At 45.0% G+C, this 14,062-nt stretch overlaps 1 protein-coding gene across 1 annotated transcript; it reads right to left on the bottom strand.

Moving 5' to 3' along the window:
- Positions 1–3,902: 3,902 nt before the first annotated feature.
- On the bottom strand, positions 3,903–13,222 carry Pglyrp4 (peptidoglycan recognition protein 4). Its single transcript, XM_042682180.1, has 8 exons — positions 13,174–13,222; positions 12,188–12,295; positions 11,355–11,553; positions 10,036–10,154; positions 8,409–8,561; positions 6,433–6,631; positions 5,086–5,204; positions 3,903–4,109 (listed from the first exon to the last, which is right to left on the bottom strand). The coding sequence occupies exons 1-8, from the start codon at positions 13,220–13,222 to the stop codon at positions 3,931–3,933; spliced, it is 1,125 nt and encodes a 374-aa protein (XP_042538114.1). The 3' UTR covers positions 3,903–3,930.
- Between the last annotated feature and the right edge of the window lie 840 nt (positions 13,223–14,062).

Here is a 14,062-nt window from a genome sequence, read left to right as displayed (position 1 = left end):
TTCTGTTCATCCTACAGACTGGCCAAAAGTTCCAAGGCCTCTAACTTTATTTGGTGCTTTGTGACTTCCCCAGCTGATGACCTCAGGCCATTTGTTTTGTCTGGTCTTTTTTTGGGGGTGTGGGGGGGTCTGGTCGTGGGGCCTGAACTCTGGGCCTGGGTGCTGTCCCTCAGCTCTTCAGCTCAAGGCTAGCGCTCTACCACTTGAGCCACAGCGCCACTTCTGGCTTTTTTCCTTTTTGCTTATGTGGTGCTGAGGAATCAAACCCAGGGCCTCATGCATGCAAGGCAAGCGCACTACCACTGAGCCACCTTCCCAGCCCTTGTCTGGTCTTTTAAACAAAGTTTGTTATTCAAACTTTTTAAAAAACAAGGATAAGGAAAATAGAGCCCTGTGTTCCTATTCTACAGATGAAGGAACACCAAGTAATTAACATGCTGAAATCCTGAGGTAGAGCTGATGCTGCTAGCCCAGAGGTACTTTCATAAGAAGTATACAAATTCCTCCTTCCACAGGTAAAAAAAAAAATTGTACTTAATGTGTTATTTAATTTTTCAATAAAATTCATTATAATAAGCACTCAACTTTGTACATACCATGTAAGTCAAGTCATTCTATATAACGGAGCACTTTAAATTTTGATTACAACAATTAGGAACTCAAAGTCATTAAGATGCGACACTTTGTTATTTAGTTATGTTGCTTTCTGAAGAAAGAGATGCAACTGCTGGAAACAGAAAGATGACATATATTGACAGGGACTATGAAGGGACCATGACAAGGGTCTAAGGAAAACCCCTGGTGGCATAGAGTGGTTCAAGGCCTAGAGCCTCAAGGAAATAAATGCTACAAACCAACCAAATAAGTTCACCAGTGGTACCTGCAGAGAAGAACACATCCCTTTCAACTTGGCTGCAGCCCTGGAAAAACTTGAGCAGAAAACAAATGTTGCCCAGGTCCAGATTTCTCAGCCAGGGAAACTATGAACGGCTAAGTTTATAGTTTTTAAGCCACTAAATATATGACAAGTTAATATGCAGCAACAGAAAACAAATGCAGTATCTAAGATAATCAGATTGTCTCTTGGTCATTTAGGAGCATGTCAGCAACATAGAATGAAATCTTCTTACTTAGCTCCCTCAGAATTATACAAAAGTAAAAGAAGAATTTGGTTGTTGTTTTTTTGTTTTGTTTTTTGCTTTTTGCCAGTCCCGGGGCTTGAATTCAGGGCCTGGGCTCTGTCCCTGAGCTTCTTTTGCTCAAGGCTAGCACTCTACCACTTTAGCCACAGTGCCAGTTCCAGCTTTTTCTGTTAATGTGGTGCTGAGGAATCAAACCCAGGGCTTCATGCATGCTAGGTGAACACTCTACTGTTGAGCTATCTTCCCAGCCCCAAGAAGAATTTGTTTAAAAAAAAAACTTTACAGGTATGTTGGCACATACCTGTAATCCCAGCACTCAGAAGACTAAGGCAGGAAGATCCCAAGTTCAAGGGGGAAAAATTGTATACCTTCAGTAAAGTTCAAAGACAAAACAATCTAGTTTCAGTTAAACAGAATAAATAAGTTCAAAGGGTCAATCATTATTAACTATGGTTAATAATGTTGTTAATGGTTAATAGATTTTAAATATTTCACCAAGAAGAAAAAGTGAGGTGATAGATGTGTTAATCAAATTGTTTCATGATCTAGAAATAAGCCAAAATATCACATCATATAACATAAATGTATGTCATTTTTATTTTAAAGAAAGATTTAAAAATAAAATAAAATAATAATTATAAAAAGAAAGATTTAAAATTTACTTGTAGCTGGATGCCAGCTTGTGCCTATATTTAGCAACTCGTGAGGCTAAGATCTAGAGGATCTCAGTTCAAGGCCAACCCTAAACAGAAAATTTTGCTAGACTCCATATCCAAAATAGCCAGCAAAAAATCAGGCTGGCAACAAGGCCAAAGGGGTAGAACACTAACCAAAAAGGCAAGACAAGCAAGTTCAAGAACCTGAATTCAGTATAACCCCAGTATTGGGGGAAGGGAGAAGCCTACACATTTCTAATTTATGAAGCTAATAAAGGGAGAGGAACCAGCAGAGCTGATACCAGATGACACAACAGTGCAGAGGGAGATGGTGAAGTGGTCAGTGATGTGGGAAAATGTAGCGTAGGAAAGAAACCACCAGTGGCAGAACCTGAAAAACAACAGCAGATACTCATCACCAGAGCTGGGTGACCTCTTAGAGTGGGCACAGCTGGAGCAGGTCTGAGTATGAACAGGACAGGGCATGGGACATGGTGCAGGTAGACAGAAAAGGTAGGTAATTTCATGTTACATGTATTTTACCGTATTTTTTTATATTTTTATTATCCTTAAGTAGTTATACCATGAGTTCCAATTCAATACGTTGGTTTATAAGTATAATGCATCTTGACCAATGTCATCCCTTTCATCAGTCTCTCCCATCTCTCCCAACCTCACCCTTCCCCTTCAATTTACCTCGCTCATTTTTTACATATATACATTAAATATTATGACTGCACTTGCCCACTCTTCCTCTTTCTATTGTCTATCCCTACTCCCCTTAACCTGAGGATGAAAGGGGAGTAGATGAGGAGAGGAAAGAGAAAAAAGGAGAAGAGAGGAGAGAAGGGAAGAGAAGAAAGGGGAGGAGAAGAGAGGAGAGGAAAAAAGAGAAAAGGAGAATATTAAGTCAGATAAGGTGATTCATATCTATAATCCCAGGTACTTGAGTGTAAGAGACGGGCGTTCAAGACAAACTTTGACAACATTATCAAGAGCCTATCTCAAAAATAAAATTAAAAGAATTGGGAGTATAACTCAAATAGGAGAGTATTTGACTAGCAAGCACAAGGTCCTGGGTTCAATCTCCAGCGACACACACACACACACACACACACACACACACACACACACACACACACACACACACGACAAAAATATGAGCTCCTACATTTATTTCTGTTATATTACAGAAAACACTAAAACAAGAAAAATATTAACAGTACAAAAACCTGACAGTACAAATCTCATATTTATTCCTTTTATTTATCCTTCCTCTTATTCTCTTCTTTCTTGCATACCAAAATCCCAGAGGAAATGAACCAGTCTTTGTGTGCTTGCAACAAATAGGATGAAGATCCGGAGCAGAGAGAGCTACAGAGTATCAGGTTCTATGCCCTCTCTCTTCCCTGCATGGTCCAGCCAGGCACAGGTAAGCAGCAGGCACTGGGCAGCTTCTGTGGGCTCAGCTTTGTCCTGGCTCTAGACAAACAGATGGGCCCAGCCCTCAGGCTGCTATGGGGTGGGGGGGAAAGGGCACAAGGTCCTTGGAATACAGGACCCAGTATAGACAATCCACTAAAGTCAGCTTTGAGGTCAGACTGGGAGGGATGCAGGGGGTGGGCAGAATTCTGGAGGAATGGAGAACTGTCTAGGAAAGTCTCCCTAAAAGAGATAGTGGAACAATCGGGCCATCTATGCTTCCATTTCTTCCACATCTACAGGGCTGCATCAGTACAAGTTGATGTGTAGTGGAGATGAAGGCTCGACATCCTGGCCTGGGTGCTGTGTGGAGGCTGGGAACTGCCAGGGAGACCACAGGAGAAGGCAAATGAGGCAGAGGAGCAGGTGCCAAGGGAAAGAGCAGTGTGACAGGGACGGCCCATCATCTCACCTGGCTGAGCAGGTGGGTACCCAAGGAAAGGAAGTAGATAGATAGTACATTAGGCCCAGACACTGAGGCTGTCGGTGCTCAGGTTGGGGGACAAAGGAAGCTGTCATCAGGGTACAAGATGGTCATCCTAATCAAGCAGAAAGGGAACAAACTGAGGTTGGCCAGGGAACAAGACACACGTCGAATCAGAGTGGGAGATGAGACAGAGATGCGGAGGAAGCTGGGGCTCCCTCCTCCCTCAGTGTTTGAAGTGAGGCCACGTCTTGATGATGTCATACAAAGCCTTCCCAGGGGACAGAGTGTTGACAACATCACTGTGGCCCATCAGCAGGTAGTTGGAGGTTAGGTAGCCCTTGTCAACAGCACACTGGATCAGGTCCTGGGCTGCCGCCAGTGCTATGGCATTGGGAGGGGCACCTGCAAAACATAGCCAGCCCACTGGTCATCTTAGGTCTTCCTGAGTTAAATGCACTAAGCCTGGAGTCATAATGACAGTTCTGCGTATGTACGATGCCTTTCTCCACTATAAAAGGTTAGTCTGGTGGGGAAGTTTATCCCCTCCCCCTCCCCCAGGTGACATTTTACATATATGGTGATATTTTTGGTTATCAGAATTGAGGATACTGTTATCATTTAGTTAGACGAAGCTGGAGGCACTGTTAAACATCCTGGAGGCACAGACAGCCCCACAACAAATGATTATCTGGCCTGCTGTGTCAATAGCATGGGAAGTTAGGAAAACTTGTTTTGGCCACATATATGCTTCATGTATCTTCACATGCCCAGATGCAGTGCTCAGCCCCAACTTGGGTCACCCCTGCCCTCACCCACCACCCCTGCCCCAGTTCAGGGCCCCTTCCCTTGCCCTATGCCCACTTTAACATCAGCCTGAACCAGCTTCTGATGCAGCTTCCACTTTTCAAGAGATTCAACAAAGGAAACCTTGATTGTCAATACACTCCAGTCAAGCACTCTGAGCCATGAAAATTCTCCATACAGTACACCATTTCAGTGTGTTCATGGCTCATCAGGGCTTTGGCATATAAGGCAGCATGGACTCCTGTTGTTGCCATGGTAACCACCTGCTCACCAAGATGAGCTAAAACGATGCATTGGTCTTTTTCGTCCCTTAGGAATTGGAAGACAGTGACATTTAACTTGTGCAAAGGAGGTAAAGTTAGGGTAAGCCTTGTGTGTAAGGATCAACTCTGGTCACATTCGTTCTGCTTTGTTACATGTCACATAAGTTTCATCACTTAGTTACATGTTGCATGATGCTCCAGCATCCAGCATGATTCAAATGAAATCTGTGTCCGATGTCTTTGTCGTCCACATCAGTCAATCTCCCTCCAACAACATAGAATGTCCACCACTACCCAAAGCTTCCACTTACCTGAAAAGGTTCCCATGAAGGTGATGGACAAAGCAATGTCGTTGTAGCCAGCATTGCGCGACCCTTGGATGTTCCAGCCTACCCCTTCATAAATACTGCCATCCTGGCCCACAGCGAAGCTAGAGGTCCACAAGGGGAGACGGCGATCAGCATGAAAGTAAGAAACTCTAGGATTGCTTCTCACATGTGTCCTCACTTGTCAGACACTATTAAATTCTAAGTTCTGAGTTACAGAGTCAAGAAAAACAGAGTACTTGCCAGTAATGTGCTAGCCTAGAGGCATGAGGAGACGTATCTCTGGTTTATACCATTTGCAGACTTCTATAGGAGAAGGTCCCTACTATGATGTTTAGACTCCCAATGGTTTCATTTGTTTGGTTGTTTCTTTTTGGTGATACTAAGGTTTGTGTTTGGTAGGCAGAGCTTTGTGTTTGTTTGCAGTGCTGCACCCCTAGCCTTTTCAGCTTTAGTTATCTTTCTAATACGGTCTTAAATTTATACCTAAGCTGGTTTGGACCACAATCCTCCCATTTATGCTTCCTACACAGCTGGGATGAAAGGTGTAAACCACTAAATTCCAGCTTATTTACTGATTGAGATGGAGGTCTCACAATTGTTTTGCCCCAGCTGGCCTCAAACTGCAATCCTCACTATCTCTGCCCCTGGAGAAGCTACAAATATAAATTTGAGCCAAGATACCTGGTTATTAAAGCAGTACTGGTTTGTAAAGCAGTACTCTTTACCAGAAAAATATGTCACAGAATTTTGAGACACATTTAGACTATACTTAATAGGGAGGAAAAGAGGGGAAAAGTTTTCCTTTCTCAGTAAGGTCAAAATCAACACAGTATTTATGAAAGAACCACAGTCCTTGGCACTACAGAAATTGAAGTGCACCATCTGGGCCCTCCCTCAGACAAGAAGACTCTCCCCCATGAAGGTTCACAGCCTCTAGAGGAACACTGAGGGAGAACAAGCCACAGGACTCAAAGCCTGAGCCCTGAGTCCTAAGAGGAAAGGCATGGCCTGAGGAAAAACATGGAAAAGGCATAACCCTGAGATGAACTTCTCTGTAGGTCCCCTGCTCCTTCATGCAAATGGATTCCTCTAATGTCTTTTCAGCATCTTTAGCATACATCAAGTCATATACTATGTTTATAGTAGCACAGGCTTAGAGGTGACTATCCTTAGCTATCTCCATAAAACCATCCCAGGTTAGGAAATCAATGTGGTTGTACCTCAACTGTCTGTCAGACCATGAGTCCTCAGCGGTATGTGCTCCCTTTCCCCTTCCTCCAACATCTTCCTCCAAGAGAAAATAAGTCTCCCATCCTCAGGTCTACTTACTTATACCCAATGTCACATGCATGGAGCGTGTCCATGAAGTAGGACTGGAGATCTCGGACCAGCAGGCGACACTCATCATACATGCTGCAGGTTCTCCCACCGGTGTGAAGGATGATGACATACCTAGCAGGCAGGGTCATACTGAGGCAATTGGCCTTCCTAGCCCCCCAGGCAGACCGTGGGACAATGTTAGGGCAAGCTGTGATGGGAGAAGAAAACATGGAGGGTTTTGCCAGCTCATGTCAACCTCCTGACTACTGAAAGCCAATGTAACCCTCAGGATGTTGAGACACTCCAGCCACCCTGGGGCCCACTGGACCCTGACTGTGGGACTTGGGAGCAAACTGTGATCCAGCTGCAATATGTGGGTGCTTTATTCTGAAAGACATCCATGAAATCTGCCAATAGGAAGGAAGCATTCATGTTGACAGAAGGCACCAGTCTAAATGCGGAGATCAAATTGACTCAGAATTATAACATAGCTATAATAAAGTCTATATCTATAACCATAGACTTTATTACGTCAAAGTAAAGGCTGATCATGCTTATTAACTTTATTGTTTCTGTTTTTATTTGCTTGTTATTATCTTTAGTGGTGCTAGTGGGTTTTAATTCAACAGGTCAGTTTATGAGTCCAATGCATCTTTGACCAAGGCCACCCCCTCCTATCATTCTTCTCCATCTCTGCCAACCCCACCTGTTACCTAAAGTTACTTCAAGTTTCATTTTTGTATATGTACAATGAATTTTATGACAGTAGTCACTCACTTTTCTCTCCATTTCGCTTTATTGCTTTTTTTATATTGCTCCTGCTGCTGCTGCTGCTCCTGCTCCTGCTGCTGCTACTAGGGTGTGTGTGTGTGTGTGTGTGTGTGTGTGTGTGTGTGTGTGTGTGTGTGTGTGTGTGTGTGTGGTGTGTGTGTGTGTGTGTGTGTGTGTGTGTGTGTGTGTGCATTTGCGCACAGTACTAGGGCTTAAGCCTAGGCCTGGGCACTGTCTCTGAGCTTGTTTTGCTCAAGGCTAGTGCTCTACTACTTGAGCCACAACTCTACTTCCAGCTTTTTTTGGTAGTTAAGTGGAGATAAGAATCTCATGGACTTTCCTTCCCAGCCTGGCTTCAAACTGTGGTTCTCAGATCTTAGCATCCTGAGTAGCTAAGATTACAGGCATGAGCTACCAGTGCCGGGTGATATTGCAGTTTTTTTAAACCAAAAATGGCATTAACCTTATTGTCTGAAGTAATTCTATTTTCTTCTTTTAAAGTGAGTGTTAAGTGGTAATTCTGTTTTCCTCAGCACTTAATTCGCAGTGCTATTTGACTTATTGTATTCAGAAATATATGCTTGCTTAAGCATATGAACATCTAAATATATATAAATAGATGAATCTATATAAATAGATATAAATGCCTTATGTATAAATATATAAATTTCTTTTTCCTTCTTAGCACTTTTTTTGGGGGGGGTCCAGTCATGGGGCCTGAACTCTGGGCCTGGGCGCTGTCCCTCAGCTATTCAGCTCAAGGCTAGCGCTCTACCACTTGAGCCACAACGCCACTTTCGGCTTTTTTCTTTTTGCTTATGTGGTGCTGAGGAATCGAACCCAGGGCCTCAGGCATGCAAGGCAAGCGCTCTACCACTGAGCCACCTTCCCAGCCCCCTTCCTAGCACTTTTTTACCACATAACATACCAAGTATTTTTTCTATGTATTTATATGTTTTCTTTCTCTAGATTGAAACTCCATGAGCTCAGAGATCTTTGCATCTCATTCCTTAATGTTTCCTCAAGGTCTGATAAGTATAATAAGTGCTCCTTGAATAACTGAAGAAATGAGTGTATATTTATGACACCAGGCATAATGCTAAGGCTCTATCACTCTAAGAATCTGAGCGGTGAAGAGGTGGCCTGGGGAGTCCCAGGAGGAGGAATCCTAAGCCCAAGGCTGGAAGGGGCCCTGTGAAGGCCAACAATCTCACCTTTCTTCAGATTCTCCTTTTGAAGAGGGGCAAGACAGTTCTCGCCTTTCACAAGAAGTGGCTGGATATACCCAGATGACAAGTAGCCTTTCTGGACAGCATAGGAGATTAGGCCCTTCATGGCTGACAAGGCAGCAGGACTGGGACTGTGTCCTGGAAGAGAGCAATTCATAAGAAATCTCAGTCTGAGCAAGATAGCTGGAGGAAGAAGGAAGACCCCTTGTCTTCCTCTGCATAGCTCTTGGAGGCACAACTTATGACTCATCCTTCAGGTCAAAGAAATGAGAGTCAAGGACCTGCTGCCACAGCAGCCAAGGACTCAAGGCAAAATCCTTTTCCAATAACCTTCCAAGACTTCACTCATCCCTTTCCTCCACCAAGCTCTCTGAGAGCACACAGCTGCTCAGACCAGTGCCTGCCATCCACAGGGGCCCTTCTAGGCACAGGCCAGGCCCTTTCCCTACAATAACCCGCTTCATCTCAACACCGACCTCTGAGGCAGTTGCTAGTATTCATAAAGAGACATTTGAGGATCTAAAACCTAATACTGCCAAAATCCCAAGCCAACAAATAGCAACAAGTGGCCTTTTATTTGTACTCTATAAATAGGCAGACCTAGTGGTTCATATCTATAATCCCAGAGCACTGAGGAGGCTGAGACAGGAAGATCATAAGTTCAAGGTTAGCCTGGGCCACATAGCCAACCCTATGTAAAAAATATATATATATATATATTAATTTATAAATAAATATATTAAATTGATTCATAAATGACTAATACATTTTGTTTATAATTTAATAGATTAATGTGTTAATTTATAAGTATATAAATGAACCGATTATTAATTGGCAAGCTGAACACAGCTTCTGGCAGGACTGAAACTACCCTGAAATTGAATAAAGAAGGGCCAGGCTCGTGTTCTGATTCTTCTCCTCACAAGTGTGTCATTTTGGATTCCTTTCTTCTCTGAAACACAGGATACACTCTGTGGGAGTAGGAATCATGAAATCTACCTAGACTGTCTCCATGGGTACCAGGAGGGAAAATGAAGAGCAAGGCATATACAATCTCTGTTCAAAGTAAGGGTATGCACATTGTAAGGACTCATTCTGAAGATCACAGATTCCACACACAGGTGAAGGGGGCTTGGAGCAACCAGAAGACAGTCTGAGATTAGAGGCTTCAAGGTGTTTATTGGTTTTATGTATAAAAAGCTAAGAGTGAGAGATGAAAGGAAGAGAGCACTGACAGGCAGCTGGAGGCACAATTTATGGCTACCATGTTGTCCATGTCAGAGAGAGGAAGACAGGAGAGTGGCTCATACAGAGGTGAGAAATGATGCCCAGATCTTCCCAACTGGAGGGCAGGAGAGCTAGCTTGCAGAGAGAAGATGCTAGGCATCTCTGCCTATGAGGTGGCTGGAGCTGTTGCAGAGACAGAGAAAGGAACCACAGCAGTTACAGAAGGACCGTTACAGCACTATATCATGGAAGTCAAGGAGAAGAAGAGAATCATGAGAAAGTATGGATCATCAGAGAAGACTGAGATGGCAGCAGAACATTGTGATAAGACAGAAAGAAAAAAAAAACAACTCTTTGGAGAAAGGTCAGCCAGGTTGACCATTACCTTCCTTGGTGCCAAAGAAAGCAAGACCCAGGGAGATGTTGTTGTAGCCTTGGGTGTGCGAGCCTTGGATGTTCCAGCCAACACCTTCATACACCCTGCCATCATCCCCAACCAGAAAGCTGTGCAGCAAGGAAATAGGGGTTAATAGCTAGCACTGTCACACATTGAGACAGGAAAACACCTGCTCAGACAACACAGTTGGCTGTAGATCCTTTGTACTTGGAAAGAGACATTCCCAAAATGCTGGCATCTCCTGAGATTCTACATGTCCTTAAACACGGCTCCCCTGGCTCCTCTAAAATGCGTGCCACCCCTGCCGTCCCCACGCAGGCTGCTCTTTTGATGTCTCCCGGCCAGCAAACTGTCTTGCATAGCCCTGGTACCTGAGACAAGGCCCTGGCTGCACTTGGGAAATGATCCCAGGAGCCATAGTGAGGGAACAAGGAGAGAGAGTGAGGAAGAAGGGGAAGCCCAACAAAGTGCATAACCCAATCCTCTGGCCTCACAGCGGCTACCTGGAGCTGAGCCCTGGCTGCCACACACACCACATCCATCTGACCAACTGTGGACGTGCACGTTAGAGCTGTCCTTCAAAGGGCTGGGACTGAGGAAGGTACCCACCAACTCCTGTCCTCCGGAGCACATTAACTCCCATTCCCCATCAACCTCTGGGGAAGAGCCCAAAGTGAGAAAGCAGACATGTGGTGGGCACTTGAGCCAGGAAGTCATCACCATGCTCAGGAACTGTCCACCACTAATAGAAGTCGCATGTGGGTCTCCTGGACTCGCCATTGGGGCTACAGGTTGGACAACTGCCCCTCCAGTGTCAGAACCCATGTACAAGGTGCAGTGGAGAAGAGTCTGCCATGAACCAAGAGGCAACTTGAAGCCGGTTTAGGCTTCACGACCCCACAGCTGGGTGACTTCTAGGAATGATCACCTTTCCTCCCTGGGGAAGATTGCAATATCCACTGTACCAAATTCAGAATTTCTGGGGAGCAGAGGCAATCAGATACACAGAAGGAAGTTGCCTGTAATCACAATGTGTAGGCTAAAGCAAATTTGGAGGAGGTAGTAGGGACAGTGGAATTATTTAAGTTCCATGCTTCCTTTTGGAAGATCTTCCAGACCAGAGCCCTCATAGAAAAATTCCAGTGGATTTGAAATTTCATGTGGGTTTCTTTTATTTTTACGTATTATAAAGCCTGCAATAACCACAACCTGGAAAATGAGGGAAAACACCAGAAGAAACAGAAGAACCCTAGGATGACAGCTTTGATCACCTATCCAAGACCCAGGCCCAGCTACGAGACTCTTACTTGTAGGCCACATCACATGCACTGTTGTTGTGGACATGGTAGGCCTGCAGTTCACGCAGCCTCTGACTACAGACAGCCTGATTATGGCACTCCAATCCAAAGATGTGGTGTGTGACAAGGACATCCACTGGCCTGGTCAGCGGAGAGCTGCAGCCAACATCTTCTGCCCCCCACTCCTTGCGAGAGGCCATGGTGACATCTGGGAGAGGAGGAGAGCCAGGAGACATCACTCAGCACATCCCACCTTGTGCCTGCTCCATTACTGGCTGTCCGAGCTGCTGTGGGCTACCTCTGCCCCCTGGTGGTAGGAGGAGGCCTCCTCAGGTAGACACATGCTGCTCACTTCCACATGCACAGTCTGCACCCACTGGAGGCCTAGAGGCTTTGCCATTTTGTTCCAGATCATCCTCCAACATAGACAGACCCTGCTGTCCAGCTCCTTCCATTCTTCCCCAGGCCCCATACCCCAAGGATCTTCTTCATCTCACCCACTCTTCCTGCCTGAGCCCTCATCATGTCATTGTGCACTCATACCTCTGGGTATCTGAGCTCCTCAACCTGGGACTTCATCCAGGTGAGGCTGTGTCTTCTCATCAATCTCTGGATTCCCTGAGCTGAAAGCTTAGGTCTCCATCTTCAGGCTACAAAGGCTATTTCTCCCCTTCCTAGGTTTCCTTCCTTTCTAGTGTCTGCCCTATTCCCGCAAGTGGCTGGCCAGTGCTTCCCTCTACAAATCAACCCAGATCACCTCACCCCAGTCACGTGTCTGTGCAGACCTAAGGAATATTTATGGCTGCCTCAGAGACCCCACCCAGTCCCCCAATCCTCCTCACCATCAAGATTCAGTTTGCCCTTTTCAATGAGCTGGGAGATGTTGCCAAACAGGTACTGCAGCCCCTCTGACAGCTGTTTAGTTTGTGTCTTGTTCCAGGAAGAAACACCTGAAAAAGAATGTTTCACTTTGCATGGTTCTTCACCAAGCCCGGTGCCAGGCATCCCAGTGGCACAGGCTCTGGCCAGACACAGCCCCTCCCTCTTTACTACCCTATGTATTCCCAACTCTCCATGCCCCCTCCAAGAAGCTGCTCTAGGCTGACCAGGGGAATCACCTCTCAGCAGATTATATGCCCTTCTCCAAAGCCATTTTAAGTAGTCCTCCAAAATGATAGCTGATAATTAAGGGGAGGGAGGACTCAGAAATATTGTCATGACCTCCATCTATACACCCAGTTTGACCCCCTGGAAATGTATTCAGGAATCTCAGTGCTCTTCCAGGTAAAGTTTCAACATAATAGAAACTATGGAGAAGCCATTCAAATTGGCTGTGAGAACTCAGGCCAGTTCCTGGTTGGTCTGGAAGCATCTGTTATGTGAAAGATCATGGGAGGATGATCATGGGTGCTTATTTACATCTTTACCCCCAAGGAACTTTAATTCATGGACAGGCATCACGCCAAATCAGGTTAGATTCCAAATGACCTAACTGTAATATAACTATAATATTGCTCCCATCTATTTGCTTTTACTGACTATGTGCTAAATCCTTCACATGCATCCTTTGGTTTATCATCATAGTACATTTAAGAAGCTGGGGACTTTATCTCCATTTTCAAGTGGGAAAATTTAGATTTAAGGAGCTAATTGCTTGCTTAAAACCATTTCCAGAGGCAGGGCAGAGAATCATAGTTTAGGTTAATAGATTCCAAATCTTGAACTCTAAACCTAAAGCTATTCTTCCATAGCAGAGAAGAGCAAGTACTTAAATTTTTTCCGTTACAAGACATTAGGATACCCTTTGGTCCAGAGAAGGAAAACTTACTCCAGGCTGGAAAAGCCAAAACAGAGAAGACAAAAAGCCAAGGCAGCATCCTCGTGTGGTCCCAAGATACCTATGGGGAGAATATGGTCACAGCCCTGGTCAGGCAGTGATTCTGGGAAGAACACTGAGAGTTTGCTCATGCTGCACATGGACTGCCCCTGGACTGCATGGCCCCCTTGCCTGTCTTCACATATAGACTGCAAGCATCCTGAGGGTCAGCACCTGGCTCAGGCTTCTGTGTTTTTCCTCATTGCAGCAAGTACACAGTGTCCTTCACCTGTGACATGTTACTCACTGGGTACCTACCCTGTGCCAGGCCTGAATAGACACCTGCACACAGTCTTGCTTAATCTTCACACTAATTTCGCAATGTAGGTTTTTATCCCCATTTCTATAGATGAAGGAAGCAAGATGCAAGAATAATCCAGACAAAATTCCAAATTCACATAAATAGATCGAATACAGAGAGATCCTCCCCTGTTGGGGAAGGGGAGAGGACAGACAGGAGTTGGAGAAAAGGGAGATCTCACTCTAGGAGAGAGGATAGCTGATCTTAAGGCTCCATCTGGTGGCTCAAAGTCCTATTTTTTTTTCTTTTTTTATTGTGAAAATACTGTACACAGGGGTTACAATTACATAGGCAAGGTTATTGGGGGGGGGAGGGTTCGGTCGTGGGGCCTGAACTATGGGCCTGGGCGCTGTCCTTCAGCTCTTCACCTCAAGGCTAGCGCTCTACCACTTGAGCCACAGCACCACTTCTTTTTTTCTTTTTGCTTATGTGGTGCTGAGGAATTGGACCCAGGGCCTCATGCATGCAAGGCAAGCACTCTACCACTGAGCCACCTTTCCAGCCCCATGAGTACATTTCTTATCAAGCATTGTTGCCTCT

This window comes from Dipodomys spectabilis, unplaced genomic scaffold, assembly GCF_019054845.1.
Source record: "Dipodomys spectabilis isolate Male_0828 unplaced genomic scaffold, ASM1905484v1 ptg000069l, whole genome shotgun sequence".
Classification (NCBI taxonomy): Eukaryota; Metazoa; Chordata; class Mammalia; order Rodentia; family Heteromyidae; genus Dipodomys; species Dipodomys spectabilis.
Note: the sequence above shows the minus strand (reverse complement) of the source record. Positions and strands in the feature narration are given on the sequence as shown.